Here is a 25,372-nt window from a genome sequence, read left to right as displayed (position 1 = left end):
TATCTAAAAATGTGAAAAGAAAAGGAAAAAAAAAGGTTTAAAATTTACTAACGGTAACAATGAGCGGTGCTACTCATGATTGTTAAGTAGCACCGCTCGGAATATAAACCCAAATGTGGCTTGTACTTTCCTTGGATATAGAATAGACCTAAATAAGCCTTGTGAAGTTGAAAGATCTAATCCATAATCTAAGGCATCATGTTCTATAGGCGAGCTTTCCAGGCTGTACGATGTCTATAAAATTGCAGCAAAAGAAAGAGTGGTCTGCCTAGAAACATGTTGTCATTTGCTGAACTTCCCATGTGACTGCCTCCCTCCATGTATGTTACACACAAATGAGAATTGTAAAAGTCCTGCTTTCTCTTCCTAGGAGTAATGTGATTGATAAAAAATAGGGGGTATATGTTTTATACATCATTACGTATTGCATCAGTTTTAATCCACATTTTCCCCTGTAATATTCCTAAACGTGGCACAACTCTTAACTCTTTCAATGCAAGGTAACTTCACTCTTAAACACCCCCCCCCCTTTTTTTTCTCCCCTCCTTCCCCTTTCTCTTCTATCTCTTCTATCATGTGAAACATGTTGCTGACACTCTGTTTAACCCAAATGCTGAGTAAAGACACTGTTTTAACCTAAAGGCTGAGTAAAGACACTCTATATAACCTAGAGGGTGGTGAAAGCCACATGTATATTTCTTTTTATGAGTAATGCTACTCATCATCCTATGATGTGGCATTAGATGATTGAAAACTATTTATTATCTTCCATTTGTGAACCTATCATTTAATGACATATCATAAAATGATAAGATGATAATGAGAAAATGGATGATGAGTAGATTTTTTCTTTTTTTATTAGTAAAGTGAGGGATGCAAAAAAGGACTTCCAGGAGGTCACTCATCATAGTACTACTCTCACCCAAGCACACTTGACTATAGAGTTCTGATGGGATCCGGTGCACTGGTGTTGGTATGATCGCACCCAAAGCCACGTGTGTATATATATATATAGGGGAATTACGACCTAATCAACAGACTTCATAGATTTATGCCCTTCAATTCTTATAATCTGTTTCTCCTAAGTAATAAAAAAGATTAAACTTCACATAGTAAAGAAAGAGAGCCCTTGAGTACGTGCAGTGCAAGGAGACTAGGTTTAAGAAAATGTTTTTGCAGTAAAATGTTCATTCAACCAAACCCCTCACACCTTCAATCTGATTGCACGCTAAACCTTCTTTTCACCATCCATTAATGATGGTAATGCTCCACAACTCGGCATATGATGAACTCCATATGAGTCAAATTCACAGATCAAAAATAAAAATAAAAAGCCAATGCTTGCAGAAATGGGTAAAGAGAGAAGAGCCTCGATAATTAGGTCAACTCTCGAATTAACATACCATGCTTTCACGATTCGAAGGCAAATAATACATTCAACAATTTAGAAACTAAAACAACCTAAAAAGAAGAAAATTAAAGGTAAGGATAACTAAAGAAATCAACACAAAACTTCAAAATATTTCTAATCTTCTCTCATTACCGGTTAAAACACAAGCCAACAATAAGATTTTTAAACATATCCACAATAATTATGTTTTTCAAACATCAATAATTCATAGCATGAAACCACAGAAGATCGACCCACATAAACCTAGACAGAACCAACAGCAGATTACACCTCCACGGAAATACTATAATTTTTCTATTTCTTGGTATTGCTTTTACCTCCACCGGAGGCGTCCGCTCCCGAACCCGACTGTGCCGCTTTCTTCGCGGTCTTCTCTTGCAGCGCCTTTGCGTCCCTGCCCACATAAACCAAAATCAAAACCAAACTTATAAAAATTTTCAGAAGAGTGAAAAAATAAGAAGAAAAACAACAAAGTAAAGCGGGGAGAGAGAGAGAGAGAGAGAGAGGAAAACGACCTCTCACGACGCTGTTCAGGGGTCAAACCATCGTCTTTGCCCTTGGCACCCTTGCCGGTGCGAGCCTGAGCCCGCTCGCGATCGCGCTCTCTCTGGTTGCCGCGTGAAGATCGGAATTAAGGGAACCAAAACGAACTGAACGAACGAACATAAAGACAAAAGAAATTGTTAAGTCGTAAAGCAAGTATTCTAACCAATTAGATGCACAAAATTAAGGAATTCAGAAGCATAAGAAAACTCTAAAATCCGGAAAAAGGATATGAGTCATGGTCAGATCTGATCTGATCGAGACGAAGCAGAATTGAGAAATCGGAAGGTAAAGGTCAATGGGAGTGCTGGGAGATTGGATTATTCTCCTTTATTATTGTGCACCACGTATTCTTCATCCACTCTCTCTCTCTCTCTCTCCCGATTTTTCTCTCACGAGGTTAAAGTCAGAACGTTGTCGTTCTGAATGAAAATCGTGATTTAAATAAGTGCTAAATATCAAAATAGTTTTTTTGGTTTTCTCGTAATTCTTGTTTTGAAAATTCTATTTCGTGTGCTTTTATCTTTCATTTAAATCATTTGTTCTCATATTAATAAGTTAATTATGGATAAAAATTCAACGTAAGCACCAATCATTATTTGCCAAGTATCATCTAAACAATAAATATTACAAAAAAAAATCATAAAATTTTTAAAAATTAAACAAATCAACCCAAAAACCAACCTTGGGGCACCGATTAAGATGGTCTACTAAGTACAGCTGGGCAAAAATTCAAAATCCGACTTTGTTCCGGCTTTGTTTCGACTTTAACGTTGACTCTAACTTTACCATCTGAAGAGTGTAAAAATTAATCAAGAAATTGGAAAACTAGATCGGGCTGCCCAAACTGTGACGCCCCCAAATCCCTACACACAGACACGGGAAAATCGAGACGTCCGAATGATGACAACCCGGGTCACCACCCTAAAACGAGTGCCAAGTATGTGTAAGAGCAACAAATGTGTAAAAGGAAACGCAGCGGATAACGAAAGTCATATAACTAAGTACCAGAATTTTTCTTAATATAATACAAGCTGTTTAAAACATACGTAAATAAAATATTACATAACACAAAAATAGTTTTAAAAATAGCTACACAGCACAACTTCAACTCAAAACTCCGGCGAAGCCGCATCCTCGGACTCAGCCTTCTCCTCCTCCTCGAACCCTGCACCAAAATCTACGGAACCAAAAAATGGCGCCGCAGGTAAGTAAAATCCAAACACCACCAGATAAATACATATAAAACTCAAACAATATGCATGAAATATGCCAATGCACATGTCTCATAAGCCACATCTCAAAACCCATAAAAACATATTTTTCCACACACGCCAAAAATCTCATTTGGCCTAAAAACAAACCCTTTCCAAATATCACGCCAAAAGTCACATTTGGCTCATATCCATCTCAAACCATTATCCAATTAATCCATATGCACCATGACCTCCTCTAGGGGTCATCCGCACACCCTGGCTCCAGTGCCACACCGCAGGTTACGACCACGCATATGACACCTAAAGAGCGATGCCCAGTTCCGCGCCCCGCGGGTTCGTAGCCAAGCATCCTCTAGCCCTCGCCAGCGAAGGGCCACGGAGTCGGTGCGTAGAGCGATACCCAGTTCCGCGCCCGGCGCGTTCGTAGCCAAGCATCCCCTAGCCCCCGCTCCCGTCGTCGCCCAGCGACAACTCAGGGGACGTCACTCAGTTTATTCCTCTCCCGAGTGACCAGAGGAGCTCCACCGAGATAATACCTCATCCCGGCTTGGGGTCGTGATACACATGCACCCGAAAATCCACTTATGCTAATAAAACAGGCTTTTCTCAAATTAAATAAAACGCACACGCATGCACCATATAAATGCGATTTCAATGCACAAAACGATCAACCAACCATAAATCAAATAAACAAGCAACTCCGTCCTCCATCCATCCAACCCATGAACTCCTCGGACTCAGTTCGGAATCAGCCAACCAACAGATAAATAAATATTGAATGAGCAAAATATATTTAAATCTGAAAGTAGGATTTGGAAAATACTTACAGCGCTATACGGTATTTTTAGAAAACACGCGGCGTTGCAAACAGCGGAAGGAAAGCAACGTAACAGTAAAAATTCACTGTAGCCGTGGGTTGTAAAATACCCACTTTTGAACGGGGACAAACCAAGGCTTGGGATTGATAGGGAATGGTCTAAGGATGATTATGAAGCTAATGGAAGTGGTGGTTGGCCGTGGGTGGCGGCGAAAACGGTGGTTGATGGCCGGATTTTTTAAAATGGAAAGCTAACTCGTGGGAGCTGTTCCGGTGGCTATTAGAGGCCGGAAATGGGTGGGTTAGGACGGCAAGGAACCGGTAATGAAGTGGTGAAGAGGTGGTGGCCGGAGGTGGAGCGACGGCGGCGGATCGGGGCAAAAATCGTGGGGCTTCTTGGGCGTTTTCCGCCAAACGGCTGGCTGGATGGGGCTGGGGTTCAGTGAGGTGGTGTGCCGAAGGGAGGGGGTTCAACAGATGGGGGTGGTGTCGACCACGGTGGCCGGACGGCTGTGGGTCGGGGCTGAGGTTGCTTCCAACGTGGGAGAGGAGAGAGAGAGAGAGAGAGAGAGAGAGAGAGAGAGAGAGAGAGAGAGAGAGAGAGAGAGACGATCGGGGGGGTTACACGCGGGAAGAAAAGAAAAAGAAGGAAAAAAAAACAAAGAAAAAGAAAAAGAAAAGAGGAAAAAGAGAAAAAGGAAAAAAGGAAAAAAGAAATGTATGAAGAAATGAGGTTCAATCCTTACTCCGGACAACAAAACAAATCCGCCGAGAACGAAATTAAAAACCATAAAACAAATAAATAAATGAACACAACATCCAACAAATAAAAACCAAATTTAAAACGCAATAATTTAAAATAAATAAAGCAATATATTAATTAAATTAAAAACAACCCTTCAGTGAAAATACACGCAAAAGCGGGTCATCACACAAACTGGTGGAACTAGTCTAGTCTGGGATCCGTTTCCTTAGTTTCAAAATCGGCCGATACCGATTCGGTTCTAGTTCTATATTTTTTAGGATCGAATTGGACCGGTTCGCTATATTATATATTTTAAATTAATTTTTTTAATAGTATATATAATTATAATTTATATTATTATATAAATTATAATTATATATAATATAAAGATAATGTTATTATATAAAAAATATTATATATAAGATAATGTTATTATAATTTATAACATAAAATTTTAATTTTAAACATGAAAATTTATTTGATCATATGCTTTAATCATAAAATATATATATTAATAACATTTTATGGCCTAATAAATTTTCAATATATTCTTTTTGATAAGTACATTAGTAAATTAGTAATACTAATATATGTTAGTATATAATGTATATTAATTACAATTTACATTTTATGGCCTAATACTAATAGTCTAATACTATATTACTATTAGTAATATATTTTAAGTCTATATATAAATTACTATATAAATCACTATACTAAATAATTTTATATGAAATAATGATATAGTAATATTAATACTATTACTATCAATGATATAGTTATAATAAATTAAAATCACTATAACAAATATTAATATATAGTTATTCTAATCACTATAACTAATATTAATATATATACTAATACTATTAAAACTGGAAAACTAGACTAAACCAGTAAAACTGGAGATATTGGTTTAGGAGGGTAATTAGTGCATAATCGGTTTTTAAATATACAAAACAGGTGTATACCGGTTTGATTCCAAATTTTATCCAAAACTGGACCATGCTAGACCGATTACACCCCTATGCCCTCTGACCCAAACTCAAACTCTGACTCTAACTCCAATATTCTACATATCTTATAAAAATATGTATTTGTTTATATATTTATCATATATACTAGTATAATTATATAGTTATATAACTAAAACTTATATAGTTAAATTCAATAATATACTAGTATGAGCTAATTTTTAACGTCATGTTTTATACACTTGGACAAGATTCTAGCAACTCAGGCCGGGATCTTCACCTGCAAATAGAAAGAAAAAGGCAGGATTGTCCAGAGAGCTTCAAATGCCTAAGTTAGTCTCCTTGTACGTGTATTGATAGTTTGAGTATTCAGAGTTTAGAGACTTTTTTATACTTGGGTGGGAGGCTTTTATACTAAGTCACTAGGGAACATTTTATTTCTTGTATCAAGGTCAAGTCATCCTACCCACATCCATCTTAGCCCGGCATTTAATGCGACATGGTGACCCAAGTCAGGGCCTTCAATGTGGAGTAGCTCCCAAGGCGACTCATGGTGGTGGGTGAACTATACAATCACTTATGGTCCCCTTCATCAGCGAATGGAGAGTCATCCGTGTCTTTTGTTTATCTTACTAATCTAATTCCTCAAAGCTAAGTGTAACACGAGATGTCAGAGTCGGCAGGTCTCATCTGTACCATGTGTATGGTGTCCCGCATTATATATCCTTCTTTCTCTGTTATGATCTTGAGGGGCTGGATCCTTTTAGTGACTCTAGAGCCTCAAAGTAGTGAGACTTGGACTTGAATGGGACTTAGTGTTGGGCTCAAGCCCATCCAAAATGGGCTAGGTGAGAAATACCCCTCCTAGTTATCCCACCAATTCTTGCTTAACTGGTTCAACAGAAATTCCATTGTTGTTTTCTTTTCTTCTCATTTTCTTCTTTTTCTTCTTCTTCTTTCTTCTCTCTCTCTCTCTCTTTTTTTTTTTGATAGCACATTTCTGACAGATCTAACATGCACTTGATTGAGCCCATTGGGTTCCTCTTGCGTGGGTTGATTGAGAGACAATCCCTCTCCCACGTCGCATCGTGGAGCGCGTGTAATGGACTCGCATCCGTTCACCTCCCTTCGCGCAATGCATGTCTTATACACTACATGGGTCAGTCCAACCATCTCAAGAGGCTATTTAAGGGCCCCCTCCCTTCCCATTTCTAGTCTGTTTGCCTCTACTCTCTTCTGGTGCCTTAGATCTTACCTTCTTGTTTACTTTTCTCTCCATTTCCTTCTCCTTCCTTCATAACCCTAACCAGTTCTATTCCCCCACTTCGATGGCTACTAAGAACATTTCTCGCCCCACTATTTGACACCTTGGTGATGATGACCACTCACTAGTTTGTGAGGCGCCTCAAACCTTTGAAGGCTCCAATTGGAGGTTAGAGGTGTCATCCATGATCCTACAGTCGCTAAAGGTCCCTTATGGGCTTCCAGACTCCGTTGTTTTGGAGGTTCTCGGGGCCCGTGAAGGGGCTGTGGATTCATAGGGCTTCGCATCAAAGGTGGCCCTATACCCTGGTATGTTTACCAGTGGGTTGTGGCTCCCTTTCTGCAGACCAATTCTTGAGGTTTTAGACTTACTCAAATTGGCCCCTGTGCAGCTCCACCTTAATGCATGGAGGATCTTGGTTTGCTACTGCATAGTTTGGTATAGGGCACTAGAGGAGGTTGACCTAAGCACACAGATCTCATTGCTAGGGAGTTCTTCTTGACTCACAATATTTTAAAGTACAAGGGGAACACCTATAGCTTTCCCATCCAAGGCATATGGTGGCCATTTAGGGTCGCAATACCAACAGATCAAAGATTAAAACTGATTGTTCTTCTTCTTGTCCGCCAAGGGGAGGGAATTCCCCTTTGGGCAAACTGTACGAAGGGAGTACCATGTGAGGGCCGTATGGGGGATTATGCCCTATGCAAAGAAATTAGACTAAAGCTAACTCCTGCAAAGGTGAGTCTACTTGAGATCATGCGAGCCTGGGCCAAGGCACACCTGAACGACATTTACTCTGAAACCTTGCTTACTGAGGCCAACATAAGGCGATATCTCACCCCCTAGCACACACTTGTTATGATGATCGTATTATCCCCATGCGAGTCACAACGCTTCAAGACTGCAAGCGGCCCCCAAGCCCGCCCCTAGAGGAGAAAAGGAAAAAAACCCTAGGGCGCAAAGTCAGCAAAAAGAAGTTCTGACTACAGTCTGTTGCCTCCTGTTAGACAGCCCCCCCTCCTCATCTTCATTTGCCCTCCAAAACCTTCCACGCCCATACCAAAGGTTACCATTTCCATCCCGCCAGCTTCTGCTCCTAAGCCTACGTTGCTTCCTACCCCTTCAAGTAAGGCAGGGGCCAGTGAGGTAGTCTAGGAAGCTCCAGTAGCCATTGAGATTACTCAAGTCCCTTAGGTCACGGTCCCTCTAACTACAGTCCCCCCCCCCAAACTCCTCCATTTATGTCTTCACTCGTCTAGGTAGGTGATGTGAGGGTGATCGAAAGTCCGAGACCAAACCATTAATATGACCCAACTTTTTAATTTTGTCTTTTTTTTTTTTTTTTATTACGGTGTTATAAACTTATAACACATTTTAGTATGGCTTTTGTAAGCGAGAACTTCCAACTCATTCTCTTCTAATTAATATAAACAAAACTTTATGTGTTGTTATTTTTATGTATTCCTAATGTATTTCATTAATGTGATTAAATGTATCACTTTTTTTAACATAAAATAACTGTTTTGACCAATCACATTAATAAAGTGTACAAAGAATACATAAAAATGATTATATGTAGTATAACTCTTAATATAAATTGTCTATAACAAACGACAAAATTCAGCAAGCAAATGTAGTCTAGCAGCATGGAAAGCATTGCCCAAATGGCTCATACTAGGTGAATTTATGACAAGAGTTTGTGTTTTTTTTTCCAAACATTAAGATACAAGTTTTCAATTTTGAGAGTATAGGATATGAGTTTTGTAGTATAAAAATACAAAAACAAAAATATTAAGAAAAGGAAAAGCAAAATATTTTACACAAAAAAAAAAAAAAAACCATCTACCATCATTGCCCTGCAATTCCAAATCTCTCAGTCCCAAAGGCTCTCTCTCCTTTTAGAAAACAAACCTAGCTCATTGAAATAGTTAATAAGGCTTCGATTATATTTAGATGTCAAGATCATTTTAATGCATTTCAAATCAATTATTGATGGGATCTACTATTTTTTTAACTTCCCATTAAATATTGAATTTATTTTAACCTATTTCATACATTCAAACACATCAATGAAAGTCACAAAACACTACTATTTATAGATTAACTTAAATCATCTGAGATCACCTTAGCATTCAAACGTAACCTAATTCTCGCATCCTCCACTCCTACACTATTCCAATTTCCAACCCTTCCTTACTCTCCTTTTCCTATTTTTCACTATCTTTTTCCTGCATTTTCATTCCACGTTCATAATTCTTCAAGGCTCTCATCACTTTTGGAGGTTTGAGGATGGATCTATGGCTTTTCATCCACCAAAATATTAAACCCACATTAAAACCGTCTTGTATTTGCTATTTTTTTTAATGTTTGATGGGGTCACGACCCATCTATATATTTCTTTTTATTAACAAATAAATTATCTTATTTAGGAGTGAATTTGGTTTGATTCGGTTAATCCCTAGGGGATTTTTGGGATCGAACCGAATTCACATATAGACCAGATTAGACCATTGCCTACTTGTCCAATTGGTTCGTTAGTCCATTTGGTTCAACTATGTCTAAATGGGCCAATTTTTTGACATTTAATTAGCCCAACTGATATTGCTAGTCAAGTTTTGGCCTAAGTCGTTTTTATCACATTTTCAGTATAAAGTATTATTAACATACAAAAAATAGAAAGAAAAAAAAAACTTGAAAAAGATGCAATATGCCAATAACATTCCAACTCTAAATAAAGGGAAAACATTAAAAAAATAAAAATAAAAATTAACCATATCCATCCAAAAATAAGTTATCAATCATACTTAAAAAAAAATGTGGGTGGGATGGTGAAAGTGAATGTATCCAGCAAAGCCACCCCAGCCCCAACAATCATAGATTCATGTTGTCTAATCCTCCATGCAGGATTGCTCGTTTAATTGGTATTCAAACACAGTCAAGTTATAGTCGTTACCAAATTAAATTTGATGTTCATGAACAGTTTAATTAGTAAAACTGGTTTTGTTTTGTTTTGTTTTGTTTTGTTTTGTTTTGTTTTGTTTTTTTAAATAAAGTGAAAGCCAATGCCAAAATGTACTTGTTTTGTGCTTATATTATGCTTGGATGAGACTGAAAAGGCTAGAAAACTGAAAATGTAACCTATATACGTTTGAATGTTGAAATAAGTTGAGTTAAGTTGTGAATATTAGTATTTTATATATTTGATTGAGATAAGTTTAACTTTTTTATGTTGAGATGAGTTTAACTATTTATGAAAAATTTAAAAAGTACTTAATCTCATCAATAATTAGTTTAAAATGAATTGAAATGAGTTAAATTTGGTTGGGTTCAATAACTAAACACAACCTAAGTCTTGTTATGTGGCAAGAGTTAATGAAAAGACAGAGAAATGCATAAATGTATAGTTTCATCCTTGTCTTCATATATAAATGGTTTAAGGTATGAGTAAAAAGTAGAGTTTAATAGTATACCTACAATTGTTTTTATAACGACTATATTTATATAAAATGATGTTATTTTTATAAATTATTTTATAAAATTATTATTTATTTAAAATATAATTATATAAATAATTGCAAAAAAGTTATATGTCTTTCATTTTTTAAAGGAAAACACTATAGACATAAATAAATCTTTTCCTCACTTTTTTTCCTTTCTTCCCCTTATCTCCTCGTGCCTTTCCACTCCCCTCCTTCCCCATGCCTCTCTCTTCCCCTTTCCTGCATCAGCCATGGTGGTCGGGGACCACCTCAAGGTGGATAGAAGTCGTCGGCGATCTAAGCGATACCACTGGCTAGGACATGGAACTTACAGTAGGGGTGGGGTCGCGACTTGCCATGCACATTTTGTGCACTGTGGTTGGTTGTTGTATGGTCGCGATTGCATGGCAGGGGTGGTCGCAGCTTACATGGCCGGCGTCCAGTGACCAAGGTGGTCGCGGCATGACTAGGGTGGAGCATAGTGTGGCTAGGGTGGTTGCAGCATGAAGAGGCACGGGGTGGTTGCAACGTGGCTAGGGCGGTCACTAGGGGTGAAAATTTAAACTGGAAAATTGAAAAACCGGCTCGAACCGAACCAAACCGGTTGGTCCTCTTTTTCAACTAGTCCAGTCTAGGACTAGCGGTTAAATTCGGTCTAATTTCAGTTTTTTACTTTTCGAAACTGGACCGGTTTATAAAATATATATAATTAAATTTTAATATTATATAAAATATTGTTTATATATAATTTTTTTTATATATAATATATATAATGAATAATTTTATATTATAATTTATAACATGAAATTTTAATATTAAATATGAATATTTGTTTGATCATATGTTATTAATGTAAAATATATATATATTAATTACATTTGTTTGGTCTCAAAATTTGTACAAAATTGAACTGAACTGGACCAGTTATACTCCTAGTGGTCACAGCATACGTGGTCGACGGGCATTATTCGGTATCCAAAGTGGTTGATGGTCCGATGGGCAGGGTGATCGGGAACCACTAGCGTAGGGAAAGGAGAGGGGAAAGGGGAGGAAGAGAGGAGAAATACAAGGGAAGACAAGGGGGAGAAAGAGAAAAAAAAGACACAAGATACACTAACACATCAGTGTATGAAATTCTTTTGTAAAATTTTTTTGTATCTCTAGCAACCCTCTTTTTAAAAAGAAAATTCATATACATTTGTGAAACAACTAGTTTCTTTCCTTACACAGCTCAACTTTGGATCCAAGTGATTTTAGACTTCTAGAATGGATAGGGGGATGGACCCTAACTCCTCACTGCCCCACGCAACTTCTCTTTACCCTTCATTTTTCACTTTTATCATATATTTTTCATTCTTTATTATTTTCATTGAAATAAATAGAAATATAAAAAGCAGAAAATTATACTATCAGAAGCAAATAGTGTTAAATATAACAAGAAAATTAAAAATATTTAAGACATAAATAATAAAAATTATTATTTTTAAGACTTTTCTAATTAGAGAAAAAAAATTAAATATTCAAAGATAAAAATTATAGGTCCAAAAATAAAAAATATATTATATAATATATAGAGATGATGAATAAAATTATTCATTCAAAATTTATCAGAGTTTACCTATCAAATCTCAACGGCAAAGCTCGTTTCTTCTTCGTTATGATGTCGAGTGTTTTACTACAAGTTAGTAATCTTTATAATTTTGTAAATATTAAAATAAAATTATAAATAAAGTAAAATAAATTCAATAATAATTTAATTTATTTAAAAAAAAAAAAAAAACTCACTTCCTTCGTTATTAGTTGCCTTCGGGGACTCTAGAGACAGGAGTAGGAGGTGCGCCATTCAAATGCGAACACCTCAGTCTGTGTCTCTTAAACTTCGTTAGATCCCAACCCTCAAACATCAATCATCGTTTCTTTCCTATGCAAGGTTGTGTCTGAATCCCGTGCGAGGTTCTGCAATCTTTGGTCTTCTTTCTCCAGATTCTTAGGTACAAATAAAATATCTCTAAATCTGTTTATAAAGTTTTTTTATTTTTTATTTTTTTTGAAAAAAAAGGCAAGACTACGTTTGTGCCCAAACTTACGCTTTACTTCAGCTTATAGATTGCTCTGAAACTCTTATTTTCACTTTTCAATCCACTGCGTCGTGTAGGTTCTGCTTCGAAATACCTGAATTATTAAATTGCTTCTTTTACTTTTCTATATCCGTTTTAGCAGATAGTGGGATTTGGGTTTTTGTTCATTTTCGTTGGCTCTCATTGATTATGCTTGAATTTTTTCTGTAGTAATAGAAACCCTGTAATTTTTTGTTTCCTGTTCTATCACTCTTAGTGTATATTAGTAACATACGCGTGTATTTTCGTCGTTGTTTTGCTAGGCCCATTAATGTATATGTGAGTGGTTCTTGGGTTTGGATTATTGTTTACTGGGGCTTTTGTTGATTGTTTGTGGTGGTTTCTTTGTTTATTGATTTAGTGATGTAGTGCTTATCGGTGGTCTTGAATTGGTATTAGGGATAAATGGGGAAGAAAGTCAAGAAGAAGAGCCGAGGTCCTCTGAAGGAGAAGCGGGTTGCGGCCCATTCCCCAAAAAAAGTTCCCCAACAATCTGACCCTAGTCCTGAGACTGTTGGTGATGAAGTTTCAGTAGTAAGAGAGAGAAAACCATGTTTTCATCTTGAAAAGGGCGTTGATTTGAGTAAACTGTCAGCTAGAATTGGGTCTTCAGAACCTATTATGTGTGAAGATTGTAGGGTTGATGGTAAGGGGAGTAAGGGAAAAGGTAAACATGGGAAGAAGAAAAGTGGGGCTGCAGTTGATTCTATATCGGACTCGAGACCCATATGGGTTTGTTTGGAATGTGGGCATTATGCCTGTGGAGGGGTTGGACTCCCAACAGGCCCTCAAAGTCACACCGTTCGGCATGTTAGGCAGACTCATCACCCTTTGGTAATTCATTTCGAGAAACCTCAACTCTGTTGGTGCTTTCTTTGCAAAACACTCATTCCGATTGTGAAGATGGAAGAGAATGGCGACCATAAAAATGTCTTATCAGATGTTGTGAAGTTGATAAAGGGGCGATCATCGGAAGGGTCCTCTGTGGATGTTGAGGACGTTTGGTTTGGGGGTGGCAGTGTTACAAGTGAAATTAAAGCAGGAAGCAGTGTACCAATTGATTTGGATTTAGGTGTCAATTATGTGATAAGAGGTCTGGTTAATCTTGGGAATACTTGCTTCTTCAATTCAGTCATGCAAAATCTTTTAGCCATGAATATGTTGAGGGATTATTTTTTCCAGTTGGACACTTCTAGTGGCCCCCTTACGATTGCTTTGAAGAAGCTCTTTATTGAAACCAAGCAGGAAGGAGGATTGAAAAATGTGATTAATCCAAGAAGCTTTTTTGGTTGTGTCTGTTCAAAGGCTCCACAGTTTAGGGGATACCAGCAGCATGACAGCCATGAATTGCTCCGTTGCTTACTTGATGGTTTATCTACCGAAGAGTTGGGCTCAAAAAAACAACATAAGTCCCCAAAGGGAGATGGCATTTCTTCAAATCCAAGTACTTTTGTGGATGCTGTATTTGGGGGCCAAATATCAAGTACTGTTTGTTGTGTTGAGTGTGGGTACTCTTCAACTGTGTATGAGCCCTTTTTAGACCTTTCCCTGCCAGTTCCAACTAAAAAACCTCCATCCAAAAAGGCACAACCAGTCACTCGAGCAAAGAAAACTAAGCTGCCACCCAAGAAAGGTGGAAAGACTCGGCCCAAAGTTAACAAAGATGCAGATTTATTACCAGCTCAAAGTGTGTCAAACCTAGCAGCCAGCAATGATATTTCCTGCCACGAACAGGCTGTTGAGGCTGTTGCAGAAAAGGCGATGGCGTTTTCGTGTACTTCTATGCCATTAAGTTCCAGTGACCTAATAGTTGTGGCTGGTGAAAGTGGTTCGGCTTCACATAATGTCTTAGCTGTTCAAGCTTCTGAAAATGAGCAAGTCTTTGAGAATGTTGTAGAGCAAACATCAGCTTTATTGAATGATTTTACATGGTTGGATTACATTGATCCGGAGACTGTATCAGATGAATGTCATTTGACACAAAGCAATGGTGTTTCAATAACTCAAGATCCTGAAAACAAGGATATATATCTGAATGACGCACCATTACAGGTTAGCTCTGATTCTAGCAGTCAGACTTTTTCAGCCAACGTGGAGCCAAATCCAAAGCCAGATTCTTCGGTGAATTATTGGGAAGATGAGCTGCCATTACAGGTTCAAGATACCGATGTGCTGTTGCTGCCATATAAAGAAGGAAGTCCCACTACTGGGGAGATAATCAGAGGGGATGAAGCATCCTCATCAGTTGCGGGCTATGGACCAGATGAATTGGACTTTGATGGCTTTGGTGACATGTTCAACGAGCCTGAGATTACTATGGGGCCTGCCCCAAGGCCCTCTTTCGATAACGTGGTTGCAGAAACTGTTGTTGTAGGAAACAACAGTGATTCAGATCCAGATGAAGTTGATAATACAGATTCTCCGGTGACTGTTGAGAGTTGTTTGGCTCAATTTATAAAGCCAGAGCTTCTCTCAAATGAAAATGCTTGGCATTGTGAGAATTGTTCGAAAACTCTCCAACATGAGAGGTTGAGAGCAAAGAGGCAGCTGAAAAATGCGTCGACAGTTTGGCTGAATGGAGATCAGATTGGCAGCCAAAATGAGCAACTGCTCTGTCCTGCTGAAGTTGGAAACTTGGCAAATGGTTATATTAAAAATGAGGCTTCTCTTGAAGATGCTGGTGAAATCTTGATTTTACATAAAGCAAAAATGGATTGTGCACAAATCGAAAATGGTCAAACAGGCGAGCTGAATCCATTTGTTTCTCAATGGGAAGAAGGAACGGGTGTGATAAAAGGTGCACTTCCAGAGAAATTGCATTCTTCAGGTTGCTATAAAACTTGTCATCAAGAAAGTTTCTGCGGTCAAGCAATTGAGTCATGTAACGTTCATGCTCGAAATAGTGTGGAATATACCACTGGTAAAGTGCATCACGGTGAGTCCCTGTCGTTGGCTCAAAGCTGTGAATCTGAGGGAAGTGAGGACGAGGATATGAATTCCAAAAGTGTAAAGGTGAAAAGGGATGCCACCAAAAGCGTTCTCATTTACAAGGCCCCGCCTATTCTCACCATTCATCTTAAAAGGTTTAGCCAAGATGCTCGTGGCCGCTTAAGTAAATTAAACGGACACGTCAGTTTCAGAGAAAGGATTGACCTTAGGCCGTATCTGGATCCCAGGTATTCTCCCGTCCTCTAATGCTTATTTTGACTTATCAAAGCACCATTATTACATTCCCCTTTTTTTTTCTCTCTCATCATGTTTGCATTTTGTTTATATTTACTCAGACAGCCTCTGTCAAAGCTATATTTTCCTCTATTTATAAAGTCAGTAACATCTTAATCAGGATCATTTATTGTTGCTGTTGCTGCAGCAGCAGCTGTTGCCGCCCATTCTCTTTTCTGGTGCATATTAGATTTTTTTTTTTTTTTAATAATATAATGAGTGGGATGGTATGAGCCACTTAAAACACAATACTGATTTAGTTGGCTTGAGCCAGTTGGCTGGAGTGAATAATTGAAAGTCGTGGAAATTTGAATGTTTGGCACAGGTAGAAAAGTTGTGGTGATATAATTTACTGTAGTGGCATAATGTAATATCGTCAAATGTAAAAGTGCCGTGCAAATACAACCTGGCTGGATAGTGTAGAAGCTTTCTGGTCGAAATGCTTATTCTATCCTTGTCTTGTTTTCCCTATTTATAGTATCCATGCTTCTGTTTTATGATGATCAGAAGACTTACGGCTCGTTTGGGGAGTGAGACGAGATGAGAATTTTGTGAATGGTAGTAAGATAGTTTGTGAATAGTAGTGAGATAGTTTGAGTTGAGTATTTTTTGGTTTTGGGAAAAAAGTTGAATAAAAAATATTATAAAGTTAAAATATTGTTGAAATATAGTTTTACAATATTATTTTTGCTTGGGGATTTGGAAAAATTGAATTTTTTTTATTTTTTATTTGAAAGTTTGGGAAAGTTATAATGATTAGTTTGAAAATTTTGTATTTGAATTATGTTTGGGAAGGAGATGAGATGAGATGAGATGAGAATTTTGGGATGAGATTTATTTCCAAATAAGCCCTTAGTTTTAATATGAATAATATGATTCTTGAGAGTGTGGTTTAACATTATTTTCAATTGCTATACTTTTTGAAAAGAAGAAAATAAAATTATAATGTAATTAGTGTCAATCAAAATATTGATGTCAAGATGAGGCTTTGTGTACACTTACCTTTACTCAGGGTAGGAGCTTCATTGTGTTGAGTCAACTCTTTAAAATGAAAAACTGCTCTTGTCAAACAAAAGGGACCCACCAGTAATCAAAGAGAGAGACACTTCAAAATCTAATTTCTTCCATCTAATTAAAAGCTAAGAATGGCATTTTTTTGGAGCTTGTAAATATTACTTTTTTTATTAGTAAACAATTTTATGGATCATAAGATAAGGGCAAAAGCCCAGGTATACAGGATATATACAAGAGCATCATTTGAGCGTGCTATTTCAGCGATACAAGAAATTCATGGAAACATTTTTTTTATAAGAGATAAATATTATTAGAAACTCATTCCATTGAAATCAAGTACAACTGACCAATGAAGTAAAGTATTGAAATACAATTTCCTAAGCTCTTCCATTGATTGCTCTTGATCTTTGAAGCTTCTGTCATTCCTTTCCCTCCAAATGTACCACCATAAGCATGGTGGGATTGTCTTCCATATTGCTGCAATATGAGAGTTAACCTAAAGGCCCATCAAAGAAGCTAAGAGATTGATCACCGTTCTTAGCATCACCCAACAATGTCTTGTTGGTATTGTTCCTCCTATGCTAATTTGCCACCTAGTGGAAACTTTTGGTGCATTTGTCCCCCTCCTTCAACCATAAGGCTGTCGATTTTTGCCTCCAAGATATTTCCTCTAATAATGTAACCCTTTCAAGTTCTGCAAACACTTGGACTTGACAAGCTATCTTCTCTTCAGATAGTTCCCAAACCTCCACAACGTCCAATCCTTTTGAGTTCTTCAAATAGAGTATATTTTTGGCCTTCCACATTGCCAAACACTTGCTCATTCCAAGCCTTCAGGTCCTTCTTCAAAGCTTTCAACTACTTGCCATGACATAGCTTGGGTTTCCTTGAAATTGGTATGAAGACCACAACTATTGGACTCTCTTGATGAATCCTTCTAATTTCAGCCACATATTTTCAAACCTAAAGTACCTTGGGTCCCTCCACAATCGAGGAGGATGGGAAAATGGTCTAAGCAAAGCCTGGAGAGTCTCTTCTGAATAAGATTCAGGTAGTGTGCTCCCCATTCAGGTGATACCAAGAATCTATCAAGCCTTGACCAAGAGTGGTGTTCTTGGTTATTCAACTAAGTGTAGGAGCCACCTGCAAGAGGAAGATCTAGTAAATCTTGTTCAAATATGAAGTTTGAGAATTCTATCATTGCCAAGTTGAAACTAGAGCCACTTGATCTTTCACTCAGAAACTGAGTTACGTTGAAGTTACCATCAATACACCAATGTAGGTCCCATATGCTGTTTACACCAGCCAACTCATCTCATAATAACTTTCTTGCATGGTCTATATTGGGACCATAAACACCTGCAAGGGTGCATTGGAATCCATCCACAATACTCTTGACCGAACAAGCTACCATGTAGTCTCCCACACAATCTTCCATCTACTCCACCACCCTTTGACTCCACATCACTAAGATTCCTCCCAAGGCTCCATTGGATGGCAAATGAAGCCACCCCACTTGACTACATCCCCACAAACTTCTAATTGTATTTAAAGTGATGAGTTCTAATTTCATGTCTTGTAAACATACAACATCTACTTTCCATTCCAAAGCCCATTTCATCTTCCACTCTCCTTAGAAGTCGAGTCACTGCATATCTCACTTCCAACAATTGCTTTTTCAGAGATTTGAGGTCCCCTATTCACTCAACCTGCACAGCCAGCAGTTGCCCATTTCGTGTTTGCCTTTTTCTGAACCACAGATGATTCAAAGTATGTCCTCTTTTGGTTTTGCTGTGTGCTTTTACCAACGGATACAACACCGCCCTCCATATTTTTATTTCTGCCCCTGTCGAACCTACCAACACCGCCTTGTACGATCTTCAAGCCACCATGATCCCCCCTGCCATTGGTGGTTCTCCTTTACCACCTTCGCTTATCTGTAGTGCTCTTCCATCTTTTCCTACTACCATTCTGTTTGGCACACCAGCAATGCTTTTTTTCGATGCATTGTCAGGGGATCTTTCGCATGGCTCCCTAAGCTCCTAGGCTGTCTTTCTCCACCCCTTCCTTCTACTTCTCCAGGGATGAAAAGGATGCCTCTTCTCCCACCACCGCTGTACTCTATAATTGCCAAATATCTGCCATATTCATTAGAGCTGTGTTGTGCCATGAAGGATCTACTGCCATCACGAGAAGTTCTGATAAACTCTTTTTCTTCCAACCAGGAGCACTCCTCTAGTGTCTTCACTACCCATTTTACACTAAATGTTCCCAATACTAGCTCCTTCACCACCTTTCTGCCTCTCTCTACAATACGCACCCATAGACCACCTTTCACATAGAGTTCAAAAAAATTTTATTCTAGGAGGATCAGTTTGGTTGTCCCATCTTTAAAGATTACACCCCTTAATAACACTGACAAAATTACTAACACCAGCACAAATCATTGAACAAGAAAAATGGAATTGAGAAAGGAAAATGGAAAAGTGAAAACAGCTGTTGATGTTCTGTCTCCCTAAAATTTGATAATTGAAAAGTTATCTGCATGGCACAAAGTGTGTTTTATCTTTAGTAACATCTCCATTAATTTTGGAATCAAATTATGGAAATATCTTTTTTTTGGTTGTTGAAGCCTGTTAAGTAGGCTGCAACTTTTTTTTAAAAGGCTAAACTTAATATAAAAGAAGCCGTAGCCCGGGTTCACTGTACACAGGAAAAGAGAGTAATCAAAAGGCAAGCCAGCAGTTCGTTTAGTTGAGTCACTTGTAAGAAGACCTTTGAGAATATCATGGTGGGAGTTAACGGTGATGCAAATATGTGGGAAATGTTAGGCGCATGATAAACTACTGATCATGGTATTCAAAGTAGTCCTTCTACACTACACCAGCCATTTAGTTCTAAAAATAAATTTGGGATTAGTCGGGACTAAGTTCTTGGACACCCAGTGCCAATAAAAAATAAATATATATATATTTGCCAAGCATAAATTAGTCTCTAACAAAGTGATGGTTTTATGTGGTGAGAAAATAAAGATGAACAAACATTAGAATTGGATCCTTCAAGTGACTTTTCCATAATTTTGATATGTGTGCTAGTTCTTTTTCTTATGTAAATATAGAAGAGTCCAGCTCCTGTAGTGTTGTAACACCCAGTCCCACATTGGGAAAAGGAATGACTCACATAGAGGGGGCAAGTTATTAAGGTAGTCATTCATGTATTAAATCCTATATTGAATATTCATTTGGTGAAGCTGGGTTTATAAGTAATTTTAGGAAGTTTCAAATTGACTATTTTTTTTTTAAATTATAGCATAAATGTTAACGCTTTCCCTAAGTCATTAAATATGGTACCAGAGCACTTACTAAGGCCCATCGTGTGATAATGGAGCACTGTATGACATGGTATGGACAACGCCAGCAGAAATTTAAGAAAAAACTTTGTAACATCGCAGTTACATATAGGGAAAAGGAATAACCCACATAGAGTGGGTAAGCTATAAAAGTAGTCATAGGTGTTAAGTCCCACATTGACTAGGTGGTGAAACCAAATTTTATAAGTAATTCTAGGGAAACTTAATATTGACTAATCGTTTTGGGATTATAAGGCAGATGTGACTGGCATTGTCTCTGGATTGATACAAGTGTACAGATTGTATGCAAGAGGTCCTACTATTTCACCCACTCTATAGTTTAACAAATGAAGTCCAACAAAAGATAGCAGGTTGCCCTAAGCTGTCATTGATTCATACATGAATCCTGGCATGGTAGTAGAAAGCTGCACTCCATTAGAAGTCCAGTTATTATGTCCACTAAATAATCCCCATTGTGCATGAGTTGTGTAACAGACATTAAAAGATTGTAGTAACAGGGCAATGGCTCTTATAACCAATGCCATCTTCTCCCTTTTGAAAGGATTGAATGTGAGGTCACATGTCCAATTTTATATGGGTGCAGGATTTGTGTATTTACCTTGAGTAAAACCTAAGTACAGATGATCAATTGACTCTCTTATGAGATTTTGCATGTCATGCCATGTTCATATGCAACTAGCTTTTAACCTACTTTGAGTATTTCGGGAGAAGTTGCTCTCCTTTGTCTTTTTTGTATGTGTCTGTGTCTGTCTGTCTTATGGCATAATAATGATTTACAAGTAGCTGGACCTGGATCTTTGTTGGGTGCGTTGTTTATCATTATCATGTGTAAGCTCTTGATTCGCATAATGTTTGGTGAAAATCTTTGCTGTTCTTATGTGCATTTTCTGTCTTTTTCCTATCCGTCTTTTTGGATTTCTTTACACTTGTTTTTTATTCTTATTTATCTTCAAGACTAAGCTTTGGATTTTGGTTACAAAGTTCTTTTGTTTTTTGCACAAAGACCCATCAGGTGCAGCCTAGTGGTCAAAGACCCATCAGGTGCAGCCTAGTGGTCAAAGAGTGGGCTTAGGATGAGCTGTAGACTCGGACATCCTGGCTTCAATTTCACTTTAGCAGTTCCCCTAAATCACCACATACATGGCTTTGATGGGCGAGGGTTTTGTACTCTAGGTTTACTCCCCAGGGGTGGGTCTGGAGGACCCTACCTTGGTGCTTGGTGAGGTTGTACGTCATTAAAAAAGGCACAAAATGTTACGAAGTTTTCTGCTGGGAGTCCTCTTTCTGATTTAGTTTTTGTTAAGTAGTGGAACAACAAACGTCAAAGAATCTGTACATATTCGTGTATAGGACGAATCTGATAGGGATGACAAGTCGTGTTCGCAGGTCAGGTCGTGTCGTGTCGTGTCGTGTCGTGTCATGAGTATTAGACTATATGGGTCAATCCAAACATACTATTTAATTAAATGGGTCAAATCCTAAAGCCCTAGCACGACCCTCTTAACCCGTTTAATAATTAACTTTTATTGGGTTAACCTTGACTTGACGCATTTAATCCGTTTCATATAAATGGGTTAAGCTTACCCATATATTTAATTTTTAACCCAATTAATATAATTGCATATATGATACAATGATAACTATATAAATCATTTACAATTACAACTTGACTCTATCCTCAGACACCTGGTGTCAATTGAAAAAACAATTACAACTAGATTCATGATAAAATATTTTATTATCAATATCCAAACCGATAATATATAAAGAAAATGAATATTTTCATAAAATAAAATTACATATTAACAAAAAAGTTTAATGGTTTGAGATATTAAGTAGTCAAATACTAGTATCAATGTTACATATTCTTGACAACATAAAAAGACATATAAGAATAAACATTTATAAAATTTAAAAATAAAATTTATTCATCTTATACTAGTTGATTAGGGGTTTCACTGGTTGACTTGCAATTAATCCATTTAGTAATCGTGTCCTATCAAACCTGGATTAGCTTATTTCGTGTCAGGTTCACGGTTCATGTCATATATTGCCATTCCTAACAAATCACGATGTCATGGGCTTTCTTATTAGTTCTTTGTTTGTTATTCATATGAAGGCATGATCCTAGAATATGTCAATTTTAGGTCAAATAAGCACTCTGCTGTATATTCAGTTGCTATGGTCACCCGATTGCCTCTCATTATTGAAACAGCAGACAACATATTTGAAAATTTCTAATCATAGTTTGTTGAAACATGTTGGTGAATGAGCCTTGCCAGTTAGCTAGGTGGTCGCTTGTCGTATTTGCAATGTAAAATGCTTTTTCCTGCACAAGGGTAATGTAACAGCATATGAAGCTGATTATGAGTACACGAGAAATGTTTTTTATATAATTTTATTTGTTTCAACCTATGACATAGAAATACACTGACTTTGTTATAAAAGTTTTAAGATTAATTTTTTCTTGTATGATACAATCTAGGCTTCATTCTTTTAATGCTGCAGCGGCTTAATTGCTCCTCTATTGTTTTTAAAGATTTTAATAACATCCCAAACGCACTAGTCATCATGTCCAGCCACAAGTTTTTTGGTGCCAGAATAAGTTTTTGACACGTTTGTGTCTCGTGATGACTGATTCTTATGTATGAAAGAACTCCAATATTTTCTTTCTTGAGCATGTCCAGGTGTATAGACAAAGAGAAACACCATTATCGCCTAATTGGAGTAGTGGAGCATTCGGGGACCATGAGAGGAGGCCACTATGTTGCATTTGTGAGAGGGGGTCAGAAGAGCAGAGGAAATTATCAGAAAGAAAATGAGGGTTCTGTGTGGTATCATGCCAGTGATGCCTATGTGCGGCAGGCTTCCCTGGATGAAGTTCTTGGTTGCGAGGCCTACATATTATTCTATGAAAAGATTTGAGATAGATCTACTTTTGATACATATACGTTTCCCAGAGATACAGTCTGGGGATAGCTTGAGATAGCTTGAGCGCCCCCAGTTAGGAGAGAGAGAGAGAGAGAGAGAGAGAGAGAGAGAGAGAGAGAGAGAGAGAGAGAGAGAGAGAGTGTGTGTACAACAGCAATTACCCTTGTCTCAATACCCAATTTTTGACATGTCATGAGTTGTAAGATTTATACCTTCATATTATTTCATCAGAAGTTTTGGATCCCATTGCCCGGAATCCTCCCCTGCCCACTCCCACGCCCTATTTTTAAAGGGTAGGTAAATAGCCAGGGATCTTAGCTGCATGAATTACCAATGGTTTTCAGTACGATGCTCAACTGTACTTGTCCAGATTCTTCAATTATTGATGCTGGCAATTCCTTCAACCAAAGCTCATAAGATGTGCATAGCCTTCCCCTCAATTGTCTGTGAGGTGATCATCTGCTCAGGATGGAAGTTCAAGAACATGATTATTCTAAAATGGCGTCTGCATCAGCTCTTGCATCGTAAAGATGATGGTGCAGCTGTCCCTCGCGACGAATTAAATACCGGTGCATCAATCTACAGGTTCTGAAATTTGATGTATTTATTAATTCATCTACAATGTCTTGAGCAAGTTATCTTTGGTTGTGATAGTCTTTTGCTATGAGCGTTGAGGTAGGCCACCTAGTTCCAGGAAGACGTCACTTTCACCAATTAGTAGGGATTGCTATGTCCTATCTCATCTAACCGTGATTTTATCTCTTTGATATTCCTGAACTTTGTTTCTTCAAGGTTTAGGTTTAAACTTCTGCAACCAATGAAGATACCAAGTGATGTGTGCATGCTTGTGTATGGTTTTTAAAACGATAAATGAACTTCTCAGCTCCTCTGCTTTGGTTATTTCTAATAAGATGGCTCCGCAAAGTAGGGGTTTTTAGGAGTTATAAAGCAATGTTCCACTAGAACAAAAGGGAATTGATTTCAATAGAATTTGGGAGAGATGTCCTCCCAACTAGTCAATACTCTGGTAAAGATTATCGAGATTCGAGAATGGTTTTCTTTAAGAACACTAGGCTATATTTGGATGTTGAGATGAGCTGTGAATGGTAATATTTTGTGAGTCTTATTGAGATGGGTTTAATTTTTTTAGGTTGAGATGGATATAACTTTTTAAGTTGAAAGGTATGAAATAGGTTGGGACGAGTTTAACTTTTTTATGAAAAAAAAAAAAAAAAAACAAAAGGAAAAAAAAGGGGTAGATTTCACGTTTAAGATAAGTTGAGTTTTTCAGCCTAAAAAGTCAACTAGATTTGTTTTTACGTTCCTTTTGGACATTGAAAATCTAGTTAAGCTCGTTAAGCCCATTTTCTAGAGCATTTTCATACCCAATTGTAATAATTGGGGGTGAATTTGTATTTTAGTTTTTAATTCAGAACCCTAATTATTTTAGCCCAAATTTAAACTAAAGAAAACCACCCAAGGTAAATAATAAAATACAATACTTTATAATCTCAACACTAAGGCTCGATTAGACACTAAGAATATTTTAAAATTTTGTAAATATTAGTGAAATAATTTGAATTAAGATTTTTATTGGGTTTTAAAAAATGAGGAAGAAAAAATTGAATAAAAATACTATTGAGTTAAAATATTATTTAAATATAATTTTTATTTAAAAAAAATTGTATTATATTTTATGTCCTGTTTGGTAGTTCAAGAAAGTTGTATTGGGTTTTGTGTTTGGATACTGAGTAGGTAATAATTTATTCATCATCTATACATCACGCACATATTTTTATTTTTTTATTTTTCATTTTTTTTCCCTTAACGAATATGTGATGTTACATTTTTTATCTTTGTTACAGTAGCTCCTCAAATTTAGGGATCGATCTATGGTAGCTTTTCCTAAACTTACTTTATTATTGATTTTGTTCTTTGCTTCTTTTAAATGTTTTTTTCCCCTACATATGTGATAATAGTTCTTTTGTCTTTTTCTTAAACTATTTTATAACTTAATTTTACTTCTGTTATTTATATTTTTATCATTATTTTTACATTTTTATCATCATTTAAAAATGACTTTATCATTTAATAGAAAATTATAGATGTCGAAAACATTATCCTATGGGAGAAATAAATAATTTGGAATTTTTAAAAATTAATTGTCAAGATAAATAGTTAAAAACATGAAGAAAACAAATAACTTTTGTTTGAAGGAAAGTTGAAAATAAATGAGTTAAAATAATAATAAATAAATAAAGAATAAAT

The 25,372-nt window shown here is 37.0% G+C and overlaps 2 protein-coding genes and 1 pseudogene across 4 annotated transcripts; 1 reads left to right on the top strand and 2 right to left on the bottom strand.

Annotated features, from left to right (window-relative positions):
- Window positions 1–870: 870 nt before the first annotated feature.
- LOC122293999 lies at window positions 871–987 on the bottom strand (annotated as a pseudogene).
- A 526-nt stretch (window positions 988–1,513) lies between these two features.
- Window positions 1,514–2,342, bottom strand: LOC122316098 (small EDRK-rich factor 2-like). Its single transcript, XM_043132639.1, has 3 exons — window positions 2,188–2,342; window positions 1,927–2,029; window positions 1,514–1,805 (listed from the first exon to the last, which is right to left on the bottom strand). The coding sequence occupies exons 1-3, from the start codon at window positions 2,192–2,194 to the stop codon at window positions 1,706–1,708; spliced, it is 210 nt and encodes a 69-aa protein (XP_042988573.1). The 5' UTR covers window positions 2,195–2,342; the 3' UTR covers window positions 1,514–1,705.
- Window positions 2,343–12,251: 9,909 nt separating this feature from the next.
- LOC122316080 (ubiquitin carboxyl-terminal hydrolase 2) lies at window positions 12,252–23,975 on the top strand. 3 transcript variants are annotated; one of them, XR_006244244.1, is made up of 4 exons: window positions 12,253–12,441; window positions 12,967–15,743; window positions 22,861–23,207; window positions 23,248–23,975. XR_006244244.1 is itself a non-coding variant. In XM_043132616.1 (3 exons), the coding sequence occupies exons 2-3, from the start codon at window positions 12,973–12,975 to the stop codon at window positions 23,096–23,098; spliced, it is 3,009 nt and encodes a 1,002-aa protein (XP_042988550.1). In that variant the 5' UTR covers window positions 12,252–12,441; window positions 12,929–12,972; the 3' UTR covers window positions 23,099–23,975. The 3 variants fall into 3 exon arrangements, 2 of the variants coding, with proteins under 2 accessions (XP_042988550.1, XP_042988539.1); XM_043132616.1 differs by having other exon boundaries at window positions 12,252–12,441; window positions 12,929–15,743; window positions 22,861–23,975; XM_043132605.1 differs by having other exon boundaries at window positions 22,861–23,975.
- Window positions 23,976–25,372: the final 1,397 nt, after the last annotated feature.

The sequence above is a fragment of the Carya illinoinensis genome, chromosome 1 (assembly GCF_018687715.1).
Source record: "Carya illinoinensis cultivar Pawnee chromosome 1, C.illinoinensisPawnee_v1, whole genome shotgun sequence".
Taxonomy (NCBI): domain Eukaryota; kingdom Viridiplantae; phylum Streptophyta; class Magnoliopsida; order Fagales; family Juglandaceae; genus Carya; species Carya illinoinensis.
Note: the sequence above shows the minus strand (reverse complement) of the source record. Positions and strands in the feature narration are given on the sequence as shown.

What these genes read in the sequence shown, in the direction of transcription:
- LOC122316080 (XM_043132616.1), top strand. Translation starts at nt 12,973, where the DNA reads ATGGGGAAGAAAGTCAAGAAGAAGAGCCGAGGTCCTCTGAAGGAGAAG. An exon ending in AGGCCGTATCTGGATCCCAG is followed by an intron (nt 15,744 to 22,860) that starts GTATTCTCCCGT and finishes GAGCATGTCCAG; the next exon opens with GTGTATAGACAAAGAGAAAC.
- LOC122316098 (XM_043132639.1), bottom strand. An exon ending in CCTGAACAGCGTCGTGAGAG is followed by an intron (nt 1,806 to 1,926) that starts GTCGTTTTCCTC and finishes TTATGTGGGCAG; the next exon opens with GGACGCAAAGGCGCTGCAAG.